General features: G+C 40.0%; 1 protein-coding gene across 1 annotated transcript in view; it reads right to left on the bottom strand.

Moving 5' to 3' along the window:
* The window catches only part of Ttc6 (tetratricopeptide repeat domain 6), a 168,268-nt gene that overhangs the window by 75,797 nt on the left and 69,357 nt on the right, over positions 1-23,114 (bottom strand). The window contains exons 6-9 of the mRNA XM_051146503.1: positions 15,446-15,587; positions 7,150-7,254; positions 3,562-3,654; positions 1,630-1,704 (exon numbers count right to left, since the gene is read on the bottom strand). Of these exons, the coding sequence (XP_051002460.1) occupies positions 1,630-1,704; positions 3,562-3,654; positions 7,150-7,254; positions 15,446-15,587 (415 nt within the window). The remainder of the gene's footprint in view (positions 1-1,629; positions 1,705-3,561; positions 3,655-7,149; positions 7,255-15,445; positions 15,588-23,114) is intronic.

The following is a 23,114-nucleotide window of genomic DNA, read 5'->3' as shown; positions in this document are numbered from 1 at the left end:
GATCATAGCTCTATTTCTAGTTTCCTGACCAACTCCTATAAAGAATTTCCACAGCAGCTATACTAATTTACTTTCCCACTGGTAGGTGCATAAGGATTCCCTTTGCCCATACTCTCACCAGAATTTGTTGTCATCTGTTTTCTTGATCATGGCCAAGCTGACTAGGATGAGATAAACTATCGAGGTAGCTTTGATTTGTACATGCATGGTGTTTAAGAATGTTAGACATTTTCCCATGTATTTATCAATCATTTGAACTTCAAATCTTGAAAACTGTTTAGCTCATTTAGTGACTTGAGTTTTCTTTCTTTTTCTGTTTGGTTTAATTTGGGTTCTTGATATTTTGTTTGTTTGTTTGGTTGGTTTGGTTTTGTAGTTCTTTCTACTCTCTGAACAGTAGTTCTTTTTTTCTTTTTTCTTTTTTTGAGACAGGGTTTCTCTGTGTAACCTTGGCTGTCCCAGACTTGCTTGGTAGACCAGGCTGGCCTCAAACTCACAGCGATCCACCTGCCTCTGCCTCCCGAGTGCTGTGATTAAAGGCGTGTACCACCGCGCCTGGCTACTGGATAGTAGTTCTTATCATAAATATCTGGCAACGACTGTTTTCGCATTTTATAGGCTGCCTCTCTGCTCTGATAATAATTCCCTTGCTGACCAGAAGCTTTTCAATTTCATGCAATCCCATTATTCAGTTACTGCTATTATTTCCTGAGCTACTGGGGTCCTATTCAGAAAGCTGTTGCTCATGTCGGTATCTTAGACTGTTTTTCTTCAATAATTTCAAAGTTTCCTGTCTTACACTAAGGTACTTGCTTCTGAATTGGTTTTTAGATATAAGGATCTAGTTTCATACAAGGATAAAACTATGGGTGTCCAGTTTTCCCAGGACTACTTGTTTTTGAGGTGTGTTTTTCTATTTTCTGGTGGTGGTGGTGGTATTTTTGTTTTTGTAACATATGATTCTGGCATCTGTGCTGAGAATTTGATGGCTGTAGCTGTACAAGTTCTCTACTTTACTGTACTGTCTATGTGCCTGTCTTTTCTATTACCATGCTATTATTACTATCAGGACTGTGTCATCATTTTAAAGCAGGTACTGTGATACTTCTAGCATTGCCCCTTGTGCTTGAAGCTGACTGGCCAGTCAGCCTTTGCATTTACACAATGCATTTTTCATTTCCTTGAAATATTTCATTGGAATTTGGATACTCATTTCAACAAACTTATAGATAACTTATTGGTGAGATGTTTATATTCATAATATTAGCTCTGCCAACTATGAACATGGGAGGTATTTCCAACTTCCTGTGTCTTCACAGTATTTCTCCAGTCTTTTATAGTTTTCATTGCAAAGATCTTTCCCTTCTTTTGCTAGATTTGTGCTAGTTAGTTTTTATCAGTGATTCACTAGTAAGAATTCTACACAAGCTATTTATGTATTTAAAATGCACCCATAGAGATAGTGGCCCTGTATTATTTATTATATTCCCTATCTCATGAAATTACAATTAACTAAAAGTGTCATACTAAGAAATAGCATATCTGTTCAAACTTTGAGGACAAAGTAAGGTTCTTACGGTTAAAAATACAAACATTTTTTAAAATATGAAAGCCAAAAAGTTATAATACCTTCAATCGTGTATATGGTGCACTGGTATATTTTTGGATATTCTCATATGATGCAGATTTTTTTATTATTAACGACTGTAAAAAATCACATAAATATACATTAACCATAGTTACTGTTCAGCAAACCAAAGCAAAACAAACTCATATGACAACCGAGTGGTGCTGATTCTTGTGAATTAATGAAAAGAACAAATCCTAATTAAGATATACTTTATGTACTAAGTCGTTTCCTTTAGTAGAAAAGAGCAGGCCTTAAGACCTGTCACCTCATTCAGTCGACTTTATAAGAATGAAAATTGTTCATTTTAAATTTAAGCCTAAGATAGCAAGACGCGAGAGCTGGTGGCGTGAAAGTGCTCTGCGGCAAAGCCTCCTTGCCGGTAGAAATGGCACTGCTCAGTGAGTGTTCTAAAAATGTGCTGACACATGAGGCTACATTAGTCTGACCTGAGAAAGAAACTTATCCCTCAACAGCCCCCCTTTTCTCCTTTTCTAATGTTGCAGAGTTTTATACATGCATACAGTGGCTTGATCTAGTCCACCTGCACTCCCTCCCCTACAAGTCTCCCCCTATGTCCTCACCACCCTTCCTCCCATCTTCATGTGCTCTATTTTGTAAAAGTCCACTGAGTCTGCTTAGGGCTGTCTGTATGTACATGGCGTGCAGCTATCTGCTGAACCGCAGGAAGCCTCTAATGTCCTACATCCCTGAAGACAACCGACTCTCCCATCCAGGGCAATCATCAAGTGCCAATTACTCCTCAGCTGGGGGTGGAATCGCATAATTCTGTTTCTACTCCTTCTTGGCATTTTGTCTGTCTTACTGTTTCATAATGTGTGTGTGTGTGTGTGTGTGTGTGTGTGTGTGTGTGTGTGTGTGTGTGTGCGTGCGTGCGCTGGACTGTCCTTTTTAACCATGAGAAACCTCAGCCTTTCAGTTCAGGGCAGGCAACCACGGGAGCACCACTACTTTCTATAATGTCACCAAGATGGGTGCTATGACATTTAGAGTAAGAAATCACTGTGACAGTAGAGTAGAAAGCAAGTGTGTTTGGTGTTCCTAGACAAATAAGAAGCAGTATCTACAAACCAGAGCAAGTGTCGACTACTGTAAAGAAGACTATGAGTCGAGTACAAAGAGAACAGGGAGAGGTCAGTTCTGGGTAGGTAAGGACCTGGATACGTCATAGCTGCTGTGTGAGGGCAAAGTGTTTCCACAGATGGCAAAGATGTTAAGAACACCCCACCCCAGGCCTTGTGAGAAATCCTCAACAAAATGAAATGTCAAATTCCCAGCAATTTTAGTCCACAGGCCTCTAGTGGAAGCAGAGTGTAGGTTGCATGGGTGTTGGGGAGGGGTAGAAACATATAGGCAAAACAGACTTGAGACCAGGTTGTGAGGTTTGGCTAGGCACTCTGGCTACATTTTATGTTGTAGGTGGAGCTACTGTTTGCTCGGACATCATATGTGTGTCCTCCAACTACAGCAGAGGGGGAATACTATGCCGGGGCATTGAAATCTCAGCACACACACTCACCATTTCCATCAGCTGCTTTCACTCTGCTCTGCAGTTATAAAAAGCTTCCGCTTTGAGCCAAAAGGAACACACACACACACAGAGAGAGAGAGAGAGAGAGAGAGAGAGAAGCATTTAAGTCCTTCCTAGGCAAAGGTGGATTGGAAAATCTTAGGCTTTTCCAAACAAACAACCCACAAATACCCTTCCATTGGTTAAGGAATGCTGCCGTCAGAGCATCCTAAGAATTGAACAATGAGAATCAGTGTGTTCACACAGATACTGCTGGCTGGTCTGAGACAATCTCCAGAGTAACAAAACACCAAGAAATGATTTCTGCAATAACTAGAAACAATATCTGTGCTAAAGGGTGATATAGTAATCAACCTGAATTCAGAGTAAAAGTCATACATACCTTAAAACTTCTTTTGATGTAGGTGTCTAAAATAATCACACTTTCCCTGGACTCAGAAATTTTTTCAGTTAAAATTTTGCTTGCCTGAACACTCTGTGATGTTTTACAAAAAAAAAAAAAAAAAAAAAGATTAAATTATGTATCAAATAATTAAATAATTTTATGGGCTATTTTCAATGTTTATAGTCACTGCTCTTTCATTGAACACTGTTAGCAAAATAAATAAAAGACCTGTAATAAAAGAGTTAGTTCCAATGATGCATAAAAGTATAACTAGAGACTGCATATTAGTACAAAATCCACAATACAGCTCCAGCCTTTGGTCAAATGGGAACATGCGCATGACTTCTGTAATGTGAGATCTTAGAGGTTATCAGCGGCATGCCAGTCTCATAGATTAACACTGTGTCTTTCATATCAACACCAGACACATAACCAACTGGTATTATTAACTAGTGACTTCATCTTCAAACACAATAAGTCCTCTAAATGTAAAATAGAGTTCAATTTTTTTAAATGACTTAAACTTTGAATTCTATCACCCAACTAAATTTACAATATATTATGTTCTTGTTATTATGTTATTATGAGAGGTAAAAGACTACACAAATTATGCTCACTAAATACGCTACTTCTCTATCTTACACTCAGTAAGTTTGGTATTCACAAACAACTAGGAGACCTCTATTTGACAAGCTGACAGTTTCATGACTAGCTGAACTATGTTTTTCTTTACTTATATGATAAAGTCCTAACATTATGATTGAAAAATACTGAAATTTAAAAATCAGTTTTTTACTGAAAATCATTGAAAAATAGAAAAAAAACTAAGGCAATTTAGAAATCATAAGCACTGAATTTTGTTCATTCTTTTATACTGTATGTTTTAGGGTTTCTATTGCCATGATGAAACACCTCAAAATCAACTAGGGGTGGGAGGGTTTATTTCACTTACACTGACATTTCACTGTTCATCATCAGAGGCAGGAACTCAAACAGGGCAGGAACCTGGGGCAGGAGCTAGTGCAGAGGCCACGGGAGGGATGAGTGCTGCTTACTGTGGTGCTCCCCATGGCTTGCTCAGCCTGCTTTCCTATAGAAGCCAGAGCCACCAGGCCAAAGATTATGACACCACTCACAAATGGCTGAGTCCTCCCCAATCAATCACTAATTAAGAAAATACTATACAAGCTTGTCTGCTTATAGCAGAATATTTTGGAGGCATTTTCTTAATTGAAATTCCTTTCTCTCAGATGACTTTAGCCTGTGTCATGTTGATACAAAACTAGCCAGGACAGTGTATTTTTCCAAAATAGCTGTAACACAATCGAAGACTAAGAAATTAGTAGTCATAAAAGAAAGATACTTGGACACAATGGTTATTCATCAAAGTCTACCTACTGATAGAGAAAAGAACTTTTAGGACTGTTTTGAACTATGCTTACGTAAGATACTAAAAATATACCAGAATACTGAGTTTTATATATTTAAAGTATAGTAGCTTGGTAAATGGTAAAGTTTACAACTGAAATCAAAGAAAATAAATAAGAAAGTCAAATTACTTTCTAAAAATCCTATTATAGATATTAAAACTGTGAGAAATGGGAAGGAAAATGCAATGTTACAAACAGATTAAAAATGACAGAAAACTATATGCAACTCTACACATATAACATGCATCTCATAAAACACATGGCTTTCTGTAATGAGTCAATAGCTGACTCAAAACTACTAAATATAAATCACTCAAAATTAGTTAAGGGAACATTTAAATTATCAGCAACCCATTATCTGCAATTCAGTTGTAACCAAATGATGAATTCTTTCAAAATTTCAAGAAGATTCCCCTATCTGTATCAACTCTAGTATTTTCTTTTTAAATGTGTAAACAAAAATAGCTGGGAACAAAATCAACCAAGGAGATAGATAATTAATGCCACACAATGTGATGGCAGCCATTTTGGTCATAACTGCCATCTTGCCTTCCAGGTGACTGGGCACACATCCCAAACCCTATAGGAAAAACAAAGTTGTTAAGGCAGTCAGTAGAGCATGTCGTCCTGGCCACTGACACCTTCACTGTTTCCTACCTGACATTTAAACACGCTAATAGTTTTTTTCAGAAAGCCCAGGTACATTCGGGTTGGCAGCAAGCCACCTTTGACAGGCTTAGCATATTAACCCCTTTCTTCCTGCCTTGGGGTATGCAGAGCTGCTGTCCACCACACGCTTCTCTCTTATTCAGGTTTCATTTGTTTGTGATTTAATGCTTTTTGGTATCTATTGTTTGAAAACTTCATACATGTATATAAATGTGTTGTAATCAAATATACCCTTGGTCCTTCACTCCATTACTCTTACCCCTCTCTCCCTTTGCCCCCTGCCGCCACCACGTTGAAGTGTTTTTGTTTTAAAAACCCACTGAGTCCACTTAGTGCTGCCTGTATGAACACAGGCAAAGGTCCATCTGAAGCGTATGTAGCCTTTTTGGTTAAAAAAAAAAAAAAAAAAAAAAAAATCCCTAAAGAAAACCGACTCCCACTCCTTCGTGGCCTACAGCTCCTTGGGTTGGTGGGCGGGGCTTCATGAACCCTTCCTCTTCCTTCCCAGGCTGGGATTTTGGCTGATTTGGTCTTGCTGAGGTCTTGAGCAGGTAGCCACAGACACTGTGGATTCGTATGTACAATGGGCCTGGCATACCCAACAAATCCTGTTTTAAACTAAAGCAGTGGTTTAAAATTGCCCAACTAACAAAATCCCATGGAGAGATGGATTTAGTTCAGAATTCTACCAGAGCTTCAGAAAAGATCTTCTTCCGTGGAATGAGTAGATGTGTGAAAAAATGGAGACATCATCGGCATCTGGCAGACAGGGTTTTAGGTTCAACCCAAGGAGAAAATACAGCAGGTGCCTGGTGATGAGCAGGCCCTGGAGGGATTCCCAAATGGGCCTGTGCCAACTGGCCGCGTGGCCGTGTGTTGCCTTCCACCAGTCTGGTTACTCTTCTGGACTGGTTTAAATAAAGTTTACTTTTCCAACAAAGTGTAAAAGATGTTCCATCTGGTTTTCAGATGAACAATAAAGTCTTAGCTGTGAGTCACATATCAACAATATTACTACCACTGCCAGCAAATTTAATAGGGATTCGTAATCATTATCTAAAATTTTATAATAAATGTTCATTGTCTTCATGTACCAAAAAAGGTAAATGAAAATACCACGAACACCCTCTATATAATGAGCATGACTTTATTACTTAAATCCTTAAATAAAATGCTCTTCTAAAGGGAAAGCAGGTTATTCTTGTCTGACTGCAGTAAGTGTATGATTTAAAGATGTACATAAATCATAGCTAAAGTTGTATAAAATATAAGGATACATTTATATACATATAAAATGATACAAGTGACAATTACTTACACATTTAGGCCATCTCTGTGGTATCCTCCAACCAATCCTGACCATGGCAACAACTGCTTAACAAGTTATAAAACAACTGCCTAGTAAATTTTAGGTCAGAAGCAATTACACAAGTTTATTACTAAATAACATAAAAAAAAACAATGATACACAAAATGTATTCCTTACCTCATATTGTGGATATAAAGTTTCCCTCATTATTGATTCTGGAATAGCAAATTTGGGTGCAGAAAGATTCCAAAACATCTTTGAAGTTCCAGGATATGCAGACATCTTTGCAAATAATATAAAAATTATGAAAATTAGCAACGAAAACCCAACCTACTGCCAAATTGTTTCTAGTGGAACATCATGGGAAGATGACTTTGCACACAGGGAAGCAAACTAACCAGTCAGCTAAACAGGAGATACACGTGTCACCTGTTTCAGAAATATCACTTCTCACTATGTGTTCTAAATAGGTTATTAGAAATATACATGGGGAGTTATGTATAGATCATTCACAGAGCATACTAAATGAGAAAATAAAGTCCAGTGTAAGTGCTTCTTAAGAGAGAAAAAGGTAAGTAAGTATTATAAATCTATTCAGGCACAACAATTATAATCTCTAAATGGGAATTACAAACATAGTGTTAAAAAATAATGATTTCAGAAAAATTCATGTAAAAATGTTATTTATACATTTGTATTAGAACACAGAGAGACAAAGAGAGAATACTTGGGACCATAAAGACATTGAATAAAGTGTTAAGTTACTAAGTCATAAACTAAAAAAGGATTTGTTTTAGGGAAGTGAAACTATTGGAGATACTAGCAGAATTGTGGCTACATGATATTATGTATTTGTTAAAACTTATTGAGTTTTGAATAACAAATGTTGACTTTTAGCATAATGCAAAGCTTACAAAAACAATTACGGAGTAAAGAGGAGCTCAAGGTGAAATGCAAAACATAACAACACATTCTAACTGTATTATCAATAAATGGAACAACCTCATAAAAGTAGGTCGGATGCTGAGCTCAGTGACTGGAAAGGACTGGAGGGCACAAAACCAATGGAAAAGTCACAGTCCATATGGCATTGTGAATTTAGCTGCTGACCTACCCACAGGATTATGGACTAGCAATTCTGATTCACCATCCACAGATATTGGACTTCTAAGACTGAATACAAGAGTGGAGGATGGACTGGAACCAATTTGCCACTATTGGGATGAGAGCTTAAAAATAATCAAGAGGTAGCTAGGAGGTTCATGTCACAGAGGATTGTGAACTCACTCTTAATTTAATATGGACACGGATGCTTACATATAGCAACATTTAGAGATGTGTGAATTTATGAGTTAATATACACAGACACACATATTTTATAAATAATATTTGTATTAATCTTTGTGAATTCCATAAATGCATTTTGATCATATTCTTTCCTACTCCCCCTATATTTACCTTTTCTGATCTACCTGCCCAACATTGATTTTTTTTTCTTTTTCTTCTTCTTTCTTTTGTCTCCATCTAATCCAGTTTGTATTGTTGTACCACTGTTGGGAGTGGAGTAGGCACTGGAATGTGATTAAGCAACCAGAAGTCACATCATTAAAGAAAACTGACTTCCTTCTCACAGCTGTTACCAAATGCCCATAGCTCCTCTGCCAGTGATGCTCACCTCACTACTTCCACGCTGGCCTTTCTGTCTACCTTAAATTTGCATGGGCTTGCGAGGTCTTATGTACTACTGCCCAGCTAAAGACATACATACATATTCTTGCTTCTTCAGTTGGCAAGGCATAGAAGAAACAGTGCCTCGTTAGTGGCATACATGCTACCTAGATCTCAGTTTATTGTTACATAAATTTGCTCTCATCATACAAGCGAATCGGGACATATGTAAGAAGATAAGATGCGTCTGGAACATTGCACTGTAAAAATTAAGAAACTGCCTTTAAAGAAAAAAATAGATCTCCTAGGGATGGGATAAACATTGAGATGTAACAAGAATAAATTAATAATAAAAAAAAAAGAAAGAAAGAAAGAAAGAAAAAAATAGAAGTCTAGAACATTTCCTAGTTGCAAAATTTACATAACTGCTGAAGATCCCTCATATTGATGAGATACATCGAACGTAGTGTGGGGACAACCATAAATGTGTTGCCAAGAGCCAAGCATGCGCCATTTTAGCAATGGTAGTAGGAGTGATAATGTATCACTGGATTATAACACAAAGTATAATGTAATATCTATCAGTCATGCTGATTTGAACAGATGATGAGTGATTGGGTAAATAAGTGGAAGAATGTTCCTACATAGAAGAATCTAGTTGATTCTTGTAATCACTCTAGTCTCGAAGAGGTAGGGCAAAATTCTCTGCATTTTAAGTATGACTGTACAGAGTGATTTCCTTTAAAAAAGATAATATAGTCAGGGGAAATCTTTATAAGGAAGAAATGGAAGCACAGGCTCACAGGTGACCAAGGTCCAAACAGTACTGCTAAGTCCTGCTAAGAGACTGTGCTCTGCAAGAGACATGCTGACGAGAGTCTCTCTGTCTGGAGTCTCCCTCTGGAAGTTTCCCAAGCCAATCAGATCCAACTCCAGTCAGCTCGCAACTGAGACACAGTTTACAAAACACTTGGACAGTAGTCCTTGAAATTTTCAGTCTGCTACAGTTTAGATGAAAATTTTTAAAATGTGCTATGTCCAAATAGAATCCTGAGACCCAGATGTCATATGTAAAGGCAGGTAACTCTGAACCTTAGTGAGAAACACGCACCGATTCTGGCCCATTAATTTTAACAAACATACCACCGAACTGTACAAGTCTCCTGGGGGTTGCCATACCGAGCATCCTGAGCTAGTCTAAATAAAGAGAAAGGCCCGAAAATCAAGGCACATGCTTCCTCTGTGGTCTCCAAGGACTAGCACCTCCTATCCTCCCACTAGCTACTAGAGGAAACTAGGAAGCTTTGCATTTCTTGGCCAGGAACTACACCTCATCCTCCATCAAAACATAACCTTTGTCCCTGTGTGCTATGTGTGCTATGTGTCCACATAGCATTCTGTTCTTTTTTTTTTTTTTTCTATTTTTTTAAAAGTTGGAAATAGATTTCTATTCAATATATTCTGATTATGGTTTTCCCTTTACCAACTCCTCCTGGATCCTCCCCACCAAGCCCCACCCCCACAAATCTATACCCTTTTTTGCTTGCTCTTACTATACGGCAGTCATCTGTAAGTGATAATAAAATAAGAGACAATGAAAAAACAAACAAACCAAAATATGACAAAATAAATGAAAAGAGCCAAAGAAAAAGGCATAAGAAACAGAGACAAAGCCGGGCGTGGTGGCGCACGCCTTTAATCCCAGCACTCGGGAGGCAGAGGCAGGCGGATCACTGTGAGTTCGAGGCCAGCCTGGTCTACAAAGTGAGTCTAGGATGACCAAGGCTACACAGAGATACCCTGTCTCGAAAAACCAAAAAAAGAAAAAAAAGAAACAGAGACGACAACGTCTGGGTTAGTGATGGGGGCTTGTGTCCACTTCCCCCAGCAGCACCAGAGCCCCATCTGGTTTAGCCCTGTGCAGGCCCTATGCATGCTGCCACAGTCTCTATGAGCTCCTGCTGTGTGGGTCCTGCTGTGTTCAGAAGGCAGTTTTTCCTTGGTGTCTTCTATCTCCTCTGACTCTTACAATTTTTTCCCCTGCCTCCTCCTTAGGATTCCCTAAGGCCTGAAAGGAGGGATTTGATGAAGATGTCACTTAACAATAAGTGCTCCAAGTCTCTCAGTCTCTGTACATTGGCCAGAAGGAAGCTTTTCCGGTGGTGGCTGAGCAAGACACTGACCTATGAGTATAGCATGATGTCATTAGGAGTCATTTTATTGTGACATTCCTTTAGCAGAACAGTAACATTCCGCTTTCTCTATGTCCCTGGCCTATCTAGTCTCCTGGCCACCTGAACAGTGTCAGGGAAGGGTTCCTTCTCATGGAGTGGGCCTTCCATTCAACCAGATATTGGTTGGGTAGCTCCCAAGCTTTGTGCCTCCTCTGCACTAGAGCATCTTGCAGGAGTTTCACCTTTGCAGATCAGAGGGTTTGTAGCTGGGTAGTGTGCAGAGAACCTTCTAGTCCCAGCATTAGTAGTTGGCAGGGATAAAGGCTCTGGATCGGCACAAGCGCAACTTCCTCATGATAAATGAGCTGTGTAGGAATTGTCTTCAACATCAGGGCCTTGCTGTCGGTGCGTGGAAAGTGACCAGTAGCTTTGATGGTGTCCTAGGTTGTTTAGGGGTTTCCACAGGAATAACCCATTTACAGTACTGGTAGCTTCATTTGGTGGCAAGGGGCATTCAACTTTTCTAAGCTTGTAATTACTAGTGGATTTAAGGTCTATCTGACAATAAGAATACTCTTATCCTAAAATTTTACCTATTTCTGAAAAATCCTTGTTTCTAAACTAGGAGCCGGGTCAAAGTACCAAGGGTTGGGACTTGGACATCTCTTCTGTAGACAACTGTTCAACTACTACTATATTACTAATAGAAGCAGTAGGGTGTGAGGCATGAGAAAAATTCCCATGCTGTCTTTACAAAGGTGTAATAAAAATGAATACAATAAATAAAACAATGAATCAATACATAATAAAACAGTAATAAAAGTAAGTCTTTAAAAAATAGTTGCACATAAAATATTATTTAGCTATTCATGAAAATAAGTTGAAAAAAACTTGGACAGTATTTTAAAATAATAGCTGTCTGAAAGCTTGATATTACTGGCAACTTTGTTTTCTTTAAATTTGATGACTTTTGAAGCTACTTAAGCAGACTGACTGTGCATGCCCTACCACCATGAAGAATTGCTTTTGACAAAAACAAGTGAACACTAATGAGGGTAAAGCACCCACTCCCAAGCAGTACTCAAGCATTAGCTATGAACCCTTGACTCTACACTTTCTGAAGTACATGTGAAGACCCCACTCCTGCAAAGAAAGAGTCACAATGATAGGGATACTTGCACTTATATCTACTCATACACATGCCTCTGTCATTCCATATATTTGATCAACATTTCCAATCTACCAAAAGAATTCTTGGGTTAAGAAAGGCAGACTTTGTGATTGCCGGGCTAATTTTTCCAATTTAAGTGATTGGCCTCACTTGATAGACATACCGCAAGTAAGGTACACAGCCCTACAGCCAGAGAGTTCTTGCTAAAAATGAATAAACTCTTCCCAAAGCAGTTGATGATTTTTCTAAGAGTATCTATAAATTCAGAGGATTCCGAGCATACAAGTGATATGTCGTGGTACACCCGGGGGCGGGGGGGTAGATGGAGCTATTGCAGTGTACGCATCTAGAACAAGGCTACCACATTGGATGTAAGTAAGCAAAATACAAACCGCTGAGGGGAGGCTGACCAACAGTACTCTGTCTTTAAGGAAAGGCACAGATGTCCCTTTGGGAGAGCTTTTATCTAATTAAGCCAGTAAAGAAATGCTAGTCACTAGAAAGGACTCGGCCATGCTCAAAATGTTCTAAGGGTTCTGGGGGCGTGATCAGCATGGCTAATGGATGCTAGAGTTTGACAGGAAGGTAGAGACCACATAGGAACTGAACCACTAGTTAGAACCTGTAACATTATGGAAATATATATATATATATGATTATAAACTCATATAAATTAGTATTACAGGCCAATATTAATAGCTCATATTTACACTGATGACCTGAGGTCAGAACATTCTGTTCACTGGGGAACATGTGAATTTATTTCAGGTATTAAAACTTCATATAAATGAAACTTAAGGAGGATCACCAGTTTTCAAAATCTATTCTCGGAAGAGACAGCAGCAGCCAGACTGCACCCTGAGCAGAAGAGGAAGAAGGTAGGTGAGTCAGTCAGGACCACCTAGACCACCCTGCTGGGGGCCGGGATGATGTCTGTGGCACAGATTACCACAGAGGACCATGTAGACATTCATGGCTTGTGTTGTAGCCGAAAGCCACATCCCTCCTGGGGGAGGGATAGGAAGGAGGAGTTGGTCAGCGGGTAGTTACATATTGATGTGAGTGGTCTTTGCAGCCCCCACAGGCCATGGTGATATTCAGGTCCTTGCTGCTGCCGAGAGCCATGCCTGGGCCCATGGTTCTACAGCAGCCTGGCTATGTCTTGATGTCCGTGGTCCAAGTTATTGCCGAAGGGCATACAGAGGTCTGTGGTCTGTGCTGCAGCCTGAAGCCATCTCCATAGGCCATGCTGCCAACATAGGACCATGTTGATGTGAGTAGCCTGCACTGTCACCTGAGGCCATGTTGATGTCTGGGCTGCCTTCCAGGACCTTGTCTCGGTCTAGGGTCCTATTGCAGCAGGGGGCCATATTCATAGTCTGTGCTGTCACCAGAAACCATGTGAAGGCCCATGATTGGTACTCCCGCTATCATCTGTGCTCCCACTGACTGTGAGGAGCAAAAAGGCTACTTTTCCTGTGACATTGATGACTGTAGATACACAGCTGAAGGGAAGGACATGGACGGCTTCTGTGACAACCCCTACCCTCCCAACCCCTTCCCCAAAAGTAATAGCCTGGACAGGAAGCCATCAAAGGGAGTTCTTGAAAAGTGTGATGGGGATACTGAGAATTGGCTCTCCAGAATTGATGCTTCTGGTGGATGTACAGAAGGGGAAGAAGGTCGCAGATCTACTAAAGGGCAGGCCACTAAGAGTGCTATCACGTGCCAGTGAGTATATAGATAACACATCGTGGACTTGGGGTGTTTTTTCTTTTTACTTTTCTTTATTTCTTTTTTTTTTTCTTTTCACTTTTGGGGGGGTCGCAAAGAGGGTGGATTGGTAAGGGACTGTGATTGGGGTGCATGATGTGAAACTCCAGGAGAATCAATAAAAATGTTATGTGGGGGGAAAATGAAATATGTTCTGATACATATAAAAAGGTTATTTTGCTTTTTCATTGTGTTGACATTTGCACTGATGGTTAAACATAAACACAAATAATGAAATGAATGGTGCAGCATGGACTTAGACAAACAGCACCTTTAAAATACCCTATGAGCATATACAGGGGGAGGAGGTCCCCCTCAGTCACAGTCATAGGGGAAGGGAGTAAGGGGAAAATGGAAGGGAGAAAGGAATGGGAGGATACAAGGGATGAGATAAGAATTGAGAAGTAATATGAATAAATTAATAAACTATATTTTAAAAAACTAAAATAAAATAAAATGCCCTCCAAGGAACACAGAACATAATCAAGTTTTCTAAATCTCAGTCACTCAGGACACATCACCTTCATGTGGAATGTCATGAGGTGAGAAGACCTGAAGTGAGGAAAAATGTTGGTTTTTGAGGAAAAGCATATGTACCGCTATTTGAGTTGTGAACTAAAGTAGACAGACCCTACCTAAAGAAGAAAACAGAAAGCTGTGGCTAGTAAGAAAGAGGTCATGTGGCCAGTGTTTCATGAAAAGAATGATGTAAGCCAGTCAGGCCAGAACTTCATCTAGCAGGAAGGGGTTCCTGGCCAAACAGTAGGATTTTATAAAGCTGTGTCCCTCATTGTGACATTGCCACATCTCCATTGCTAAATATTTTGGCAATGTAAAAACTGGATTGTTCCACAGGATCATCTCATGCCATGCAGAAAATGCCTTTGACAAAATCCCACACCCCTTCATGATAAAAGGCCTGGAGAGATTAAGGAAGCAAGGGGCATATCTAAACATAATAAAGGTAATTTACAACAAACCTAGAGCTAACATCAATTTAAATGGAGAAGAACTCAAAGCAATTCCACTAAAATCAGCAACCGGACAAGGCTATCCACTCCCTCCATGTCTGTTCAATATAGTACTTGAAGTTCTAACTAAAGCAATAAGACACTACGTAAGAAATAATACTGACATCTTTTTCTCTTTTCTAGCTACATATCTGTTTAAAGACAGAATTTTATATTTTACCCAAAGCAAACAACTATATACAAAACAATGAAAAATGTCTGAGAATTCAATATATAAAGAGATCTGCCAAGTGAGTACATTAAAAAAAAAAAAAAACAAATTCTAGTTTTCTTACTATATTTGGGTTTTAGAAACTATAATTGCAGGAAGCACAGTAGTGTGTGGTGGTAACCCCAGCGCTCAGGAGATTAAGGCTGAAGGATCAACAGATGTCAACCTAAGCTGGACTTCACAACAAGACACTGTGCAAGAAACAAAGTAACTATCATTTTATAAATATGCATTTATGGAATTACATTTAATGCCTGTGGATTTATTGTTTTAATGATATATTTAACAATTTCTGATTTATGTTTTAAGGTTGTAAGTGTTCAAAGACATAGTTCACATTAACAAGTATTGAAGTCCTTGTTAATGTTCAAGAATGCCAAAAGTGCCCAAACAATAAGATTGAGAGCTTGTGAGGAAGGCAACAAGCACTGGAAGCAAGGCTTACCTCTTCTCCCAAGAGCCGCAGGTCTTCCTGGTGAGCTGGATGTTGGCTTGTCTGGATCAGCGCAGGGAACTTCTCTGGCGGCTCTGAAGTAACGCTGCTGTATTTTTCTTTCTCACTTGTAACAGGAACGCCATACACTATTCTACAATGTGACAAAAACAATACATTCATTCTTAAAGTTATTGATAAACTAAAAAGGACCACCCTGTTGTGACTTGTCTCTGCTTAAATCAATGTACTAACATTTAAAAACTGAATTAACCAGACATTGTGAAGAAGCCAATTCACATTTTTTTTAAAAAAATTTGATTCTAAACACAATTGAGTGATGGTTTTGACTCGCTACATAGGAAAAGCATGCTTGCTTCTCTTCCAGATGACATGAGCTCAATTCTTCCAGAGAGCAAGGAGCTCAGAACCCACATGGCAATTCTTAACACTCTCTAATTTCAGAGGATCCAGAAACCTCTTCTGGCCTCTTCAGATATCAGACACGCCTGGGGCTCATAGAGATACATACAGGCAAGACATTCATACACAGAAAACAAAGTTTTTATAACTTATTTCTAACTTTCTTCCCCACTCTGAATTCACAACCAAATATTCATTTCTTAGACTGCAAAACACCAGCCTAGATAGAACTGCCCCTGGCAACATGCTTGTCACTTCCCCATTGAATTTACATCTCGTTAAACCAAAACCACTTAGCACCAGGCCTTCCGTCAGTAAGTAACGCAGGCTTAGAACTAAGAGTGGATGCAGCATGCATGCATATGTAGCATAAAGCTTAAAGTTTGAAGGCAGAATCTATCAATAACAAATGACTTAAGATGTTTCTTAAATCACGTTAACATTTTGTAATAAGTATAAAATAAACATAACTCAGGCCTAATCATATTGCAGCAGTCTCAATCACACATGAAAGGGCTGCTGGCACTTCTTTGATTTTCTGACATTCCATCACAGGGAGAGAAAGTAGCTTTGGGAATCACCAGTGTTGTCCTTTGTGGGTAGGACAACATTAATTTTCTGTTTGCTGGGGACCTGAATGTAGTTATGAGAGGAACAGTGAACTTTAGCTGAGTAAAAAGAATCTCACACCCAATTGACTTGTCATTTAATAATACACACAACTCTCAAAACTCATCTTGCCAGCTCTTCATGAGGAAAGCTACCTATGAGCCACCTCTTATCTCACCTAGTCAAATACCTGGCTCCAAAGAGAAATTATAACCGATCCCCAGCATGTTGAACCCACAGAAACACTACCCTCCTCATGATGGCAGCGAGGATGGTGGGATGACTCTCTTGTAGCTAGTCTGCTCTAGATCTGACTTGGGGCCACTATCCAGGTACACTTACACACATACCATTTAGAAGGAAGAAGGTTTTGATGGTTCTGTCGGCAAGCACAATCAAGGCACACGGAGTTCCCCCACAGTAGTGTTCCTGAGTGCTTTTGTTACTTTTAATTTTTATTTGGCCAGTGAGAATATCAAATGAATGAATATCTGGGCCTGTCGAAGAGTTGTGATGCCTTGACTCTTAGTTTAAGGGCTTTGTTAGTATAATGGGCTTCTAGTTCTCAGCCTTGCTGGGGCAGAAGAAGCAGCTCCCTCAGCAGCCACGTCACTTGCTGTGTGGGTATTTCTGCAAGTCTACCCGGGTGGATGCCCATTTATTACAAGTCCTCCACCAAACATCCATTACCCAAATAACTAAAAATATTTCTCTTTTCTGCAGCTCAATCTTGACTTGTAGGCCTGGAAAAGAACAGGTTCATGTCTAGAGACAAAAAAAAAAAAAAAAAATGAGCCCGGTGTGGTGGCGCACGCCTTTAATCCCAGCACTCGGGAGGCAGAGGCAGGCGGATCGCTGTGAGTTCGAGGCCAGCCTGGTCTACAAAGTGAGTCCAGGATGGCCAAGGCTACACAGAGAAACCCTGTCTCGAAAACCCAAAAAAAAAAAAAAAAAGAAAGAAAAGAAAAGAAAATGAGCCTAGAGGGTAAGTACATCAAGATAAATAAAGCAGTTTTAACATCAGATTACTGGGTGGGGAGAATGGAAGTGGCCAGGGTGAGGTGATGTAAAAGGCACCTTACAACAACACTGTTCTTTAGCTGGAAGCCATAAGCGGAATAGCAACATCATCTACATCTACTGTCTTTCAGTTTCCAAAAGCACAGTTATGTGTTTTCGTTGGCCAAGAGAATGTGAAAGAAGTCATTGACATTCTACAGTGCTACCCCTAGAAATTATTGCACTTATCAAGTACACCAAAGAGCCATTGTGCTCAGGGAAGTCTACATATCACTGACACTGTGGAAAGACGGAGACTCTGTAATGAAGCAATAGCCTGAACTTTAACCCTAAATTGGCCACTTCAGACTATCTTGCTCTTATGATTTGAATATGGTTTGGATTCAGCAAAACTCATATTGAGTTTCATTCTCAAAAGCAGCAACGTTGAGAAGTGGAACCTGATGAGGAGGGCTATCTGTGTCATATAGGGCCACAGCTCTGATGAATGAGCCAACGCCATTTCTGCAAGAATGAGTGAGCTCTGATGGATGGGAATTCATCTTCATCTCTGTATGCCTTCATGTCCTTTCCTTTTCCATCAGATGTTGAAGAGGCATGAGTCCCTAAACAGATGCAGATAACCACTCTGGAACTCCTAAGACTCCAATATAAATATGGTTGGTTAAGGGACATATGCTCAACCATGTTCATAGCTGCTTTATACATAATAGTCAGAACATGGAAACAGCCTAAGTGTCCCTCAGTAGAAGAATGGACTAAGAAACTGTGGTACATTTATACTATGGAATACTACTCAGCTATTAAAAACAAGGAATTCCCAAAATTTGTGGACAAATGGATTGATCTAGAAATTATCATAATGAGTGAGTTCACCCAGAAGCAAAAAGAGACAAACAGTATATACTCACTTATATCAAGACACTAGTCCAAGGGATACATCCCATGAAAAACTTTACTTACCAAGAAAGTGGGTCAGAGGAGAGGACATCCGATTGAGACTTTAGGCAAGAGTAGCATGGAAGAAAGAGGAAATAGTAGGACCCACAGGGTCCTGGAAACCTACAAGAAGAACTTTATGACAGGCAGATCTGGGTCCTGGGGTCCTCCTCAAACTAAGGCACCAGCCAAGGAGAATATAGGCAGTAAACTTCGAACCCCTACCAAGACCTAGCCAACGAACAGGATATTCTCCACCGTTGAGTGGAGAGTGAGATCTGACTCTCACACGAACTCTGGTGCCCCTTTTTTGACCACGTCCCCTGGATAGGGAGGCCTGGTGGCACTCAGAGGAAGGATAGCAAGTTACCAAGAAGAGACTCGATATTCTAAGAGCATATATAGGGGGAGGAGGTATCCCTCAATCACAGACATAGGGGAGGGGAGAAGGGAGGAAGTGGGAGGGAGGGAGGAATGGGAGGAAACAGGGGAAGGGCTAACAATCGAGGTGTAATATGAATAAATTAATTTTAAAAATGTCAAAAAATATGGTTGGTTATTTCTTAATAACTTGCCCAGTCTTGGGTATTCTGTTAGACCAACTCAAAACAGACTAAGACACTTGAGTGGAATACTTTTCTTTCCTTAATCTGTTTCCTCATTTGCAAATGGAAATTCTGATTGGTTCTTACATCTACTCCTTAGGGATAATTATGCAAACAGAGTTTCAAATAGTGCATGTTCAGTAAATGGCTAAATTATAATCTATACTGTTACTTTCAAGGAAGAGGCTAATGGAACAAAATAAGTCCATCTGTATAACAGTACAAGCTCTGCCTTTTTAAAAGCCAGCACCAGTCTACCATCAGATCAAGATACGAAACGTATTTCTGACTCTAAGTTGCTTATAACAGAAGTTTAGAAGACATTTTTATATAAGTTTTGAGAACTCTAAGTTACATATAAGCAACTGTGAAGTACATGCTATGAAACACAGAGCTTTCTCCCTCTGGAAGTCCTCCTCTGCCTTAGAAAGACCCCGCAGAGAGGAGTTCTACATCACAGCTTTGCTCTCTTTTCCTAGAAAGTGTACCTTGCTACCAGGTGCATAAAAACCTGAGGGAAAGTCCTCAGGGGCCCATTGTCACCTTCAGGTAATTCACAGAATACATGCATAAGAAAACGAAAGATATTCACTTACAAAAGTTTACCAAGGTATTATTTATATGCAATAGGCTGTTCTAGATGCCATTTTAAAAACCTCCATAGCTAACTACTGAGCTGATTTTTACAACCCACTTACAGGCTCTCACTCCCACAATTTGGAAAACTGTGACTGTGCTGTTTAAGACGTAGACCCAAGGACTAGAGGAACTCTCCAAGCTCATCATCTAAATGCTAAGCTACACACAAGTTTCTTTATCCTTGTGTATTTTTTTCTTTAAAATCTGCAGCAGAGGCAGATGAAAATTTTGTATGCTTTTTTGAAAGCAAGGAATAAAGTCTCAAAATTATGAGCCTATAGGAAAATATGTGTAACTATACAGATTTTTATTTTTACAAAATATGATTGAGGGGATTGCACCTTTTAACCACGGTAAGTGCGTTGCTACATGCGAACAGTGACATCTGGTGGAATGATATTGTTTTACTTTCTGGAAAAAAAAAATAGAGCTTTTAGAAATATGTAAAAGTTAGGACGTTATGCGGTTAAGATTGCAAATAATTTCTTTTTTATATTTCTCCATACAAAAGCAAAACTCATATTAGTCAAGTAACTTATCAAGCACGTACATGTACACTGAAATGGCTTTTTTGTCATTACCACTCTGGGTTTTTAAAAATACACAAAAGGTGGGGTTCAGCAATTAAATGCTTGCAGTTCTCTCGGAGACCCAAGTTTGACTCTCAGTACCCACATTGTGTCTCACAACAGTCTGTAACTCCATTTCCAGAAGATCTGACACTCTCTCCTGGCCTCCGTGAACACCAGGCATGGCACAATGCACAGACATACAAGCAGGCCAAATACCCAAACACTCAAACACAAGATAAAGAGGAAAAAATACAGAAAAGCTATGCTAATGAAAATATATGACAAATGTGTCTGTAACATAAACTTAACTGAGGATGGAATTGATTCTGGTTCTAACTCTGCCATGTATCTGAGGATAGATAACTTTGCCTTTGTCTCCTCACACAAAGAGAAGATTTAGGGTAAGAGACTTAAGATAAGATAACCCTGATGTATGTCCTTCTATGACACATAATATCAACTCAACCTCAGACAAGATTTAAGTCTTAGGCTCTTTGATATAACACCCTAGGTTATTGCCTAGATTATACAGCAAAGAACAAGGTTAGGAGAAGTATGAAGTGGGGCCAGGAATCGCCTGACTACTGAGAACTGGCAGACAATAAGGAGAAAGAGCAATGAGAGACACTCCCTGATACCCATGCTGGAAGGACATAAAGAACAAGACACAAAGCACATCGAGGAGGAAGTACAACAGACCACAGACAGTGGCATTCTACAGCTGGCACCAGACTGCATTAGAATGAGCCAAAGACACATTCTAGTGGAAAGCTAGAAGTGCAATGAGTGATGGAGAATTTTTTAAGGCAATATTCGGAAACCCCAAAGCTTTATAGAGTTACATAATTAGCATAAGGACACCCCTCACAGTTAGCAACATCCTCTGTCTAGATGCCTAGAAGGGAACAAACACTAGCAAAATCAAGAACTAAAATTCACTGTCCTTTAGCTATCTTGTTGCCCCTTGTGTGGGCAGGCTTGGAGGTCACAGGTAGTTTAGAGCTAAACAGAATTCTCAACAGAGAAAACTCAAATGGTTGAGAATCACTTAAAGAAATGCTCAATGTCCTTAGTCATCAGGGAAATGTGCATCAGAATGACTCTGAGATTCCATCTCACGTCCTTCAGAATGGCTAAGATCAAAAATTCAAGTGACAGCACATGCAGCAAGGATGTAGGGAAAGGTGAACACTCCTCCATTACTGGTGGGAGTGCAAACTTGTACAACCACTTTGGAAATCAATCTGGCGCTTTCTCAGAAATTTAGGTATAGTTCTACCTCAAGACCCAGCTACACCACCCTGGGCATACACCCAAAAGATGCTCCACAGTACAACAAAGACATTTGCTCAACTATGTTCATAACTGCTTTATTCGTAATAGCCAGAATCTAGAAACAACCCAAATGACCCTCAACAAAAGAATAGATAAAGAATCTGTGGTACATTTACAGAATGGAATACTGCTATGCTGTTAAAAACAAGGAAATCTTCAAATTTCAAGCAAATGAATGGAACTAGAAAAGATCATCCTGAGTAAACTAACTCACCCAGAAATACAGGCATGGTATGTACTCACTTGTAAGAATATTTTAGCCATATATTACAGGCTAACCATACTACTACAATCCACAGACCCAAAGAAGATAAGTAACAAGAAAAACCCACGGGAAGATGCTTAAATATTACTCAGATGTGGAAACAGAATAGACAATAGAAGTTGTTAAAGAGAAGGAACAGGGTTGGAGAGTGAACATGGAGAGAAATGAAGGTGTAGATCAAACTCCAGAGAGGGGACAGGGTGACAGAGGGCTTACAGAGAGAAGAGAAACCATGAGTGGGGCATGTCTGAGACAAGGTGGAGACCTACAAAGGGTAGGCTCCCGGGAAGATATGGGGATGGCTCTAGCTGAGACTCAGTGAAGACTTCAGTCATGGAGCCTGAAGAGGACACCCTCTGACTAGACTGGACCCTCGTGGAGGGAGGGAAACACCAACCCACTCACAACTTCAACCCAAAACTTTCCCTGCCTACAAGATGTGTAGGGATAAAGATAGAGCAGAGATGGACGGAATGTCCAACCATTGCCTGGCTCAACCTGAGACCCACCCCAGGCAAGAGAACCAACCCCTGACACTATTAATGACGCTCTACTATGCCTGCAGACAGGAGACTAGCATAACTGTCCTCTGAGAGACTCCATCCAACAGTGGATTGAAACAGATGCTGAAACTCACAGCCAAACACTGGGAAGAGCGCAGGCAGTCTTGTGGAAGAATAAGGTGAAAATTAGAAGGACCAAGAAAGAGGGGACAGAAGCTCCACAAGAGGTCCAACAGAGTCAGCTAACCTTGGGGCCAGGTTGGGCTTGTGGAAACTGATGCACCAACCAAGGACCATGTATGGACTTGACCTAGGGCCCCTATACATATGTACCTAATGGGCAGCTTGGTCTTCATATAGGTCCCCTAGAAACGGGAGCAGGGGCTATCTCTGACAGGGACTCTGTACCTTTTCAGTCACTTCCCCCTGCCTCATCAGGCCACAGGGGAAGAAGATGTGCTCAGTCCTGGTTCGATATGATGTGTTGGTGTGGGTTAGTAGTGGGGGCTCCCCTTATCTGAGGACTAAGGGATAGAGAGATGGGGGAGGGAGGGAGAGTGGGACTGAGAGGAGAAGAGGGAAGGAGCTATGACGGGGATATGAATGAATATATAAATAAAAAAGTAGTAAATGAAAAAAGAATTAAGATACAATCCCCTACCACACTATAGGCAAACAATCTGATTCCAATATTAGATGGCAATGGAACAAATGTGAACCACCAAGGGTGAGTAGGCATGCTTTTTCCTATGCAACAAGGGACTCACGGTG

The sequence above is a fragment of the Acomys russatus genome, chromosome 1, assembly GCF_903995435.1.
Source record: "Acomys russatus chromosome 1, mAcoRus1.1, whole genome shotgun sequence".
Taxonomy (NCBI): Eukaryota; Metazoa; Chordata; class Mammalia; order Rodentia; family Muridae; genus Acomys; species Acomys russatus.
Note: the sequence above shows the minus strand (reverse complement) of the source record. Positions and strands in the feature narration are given on the sequence as shown.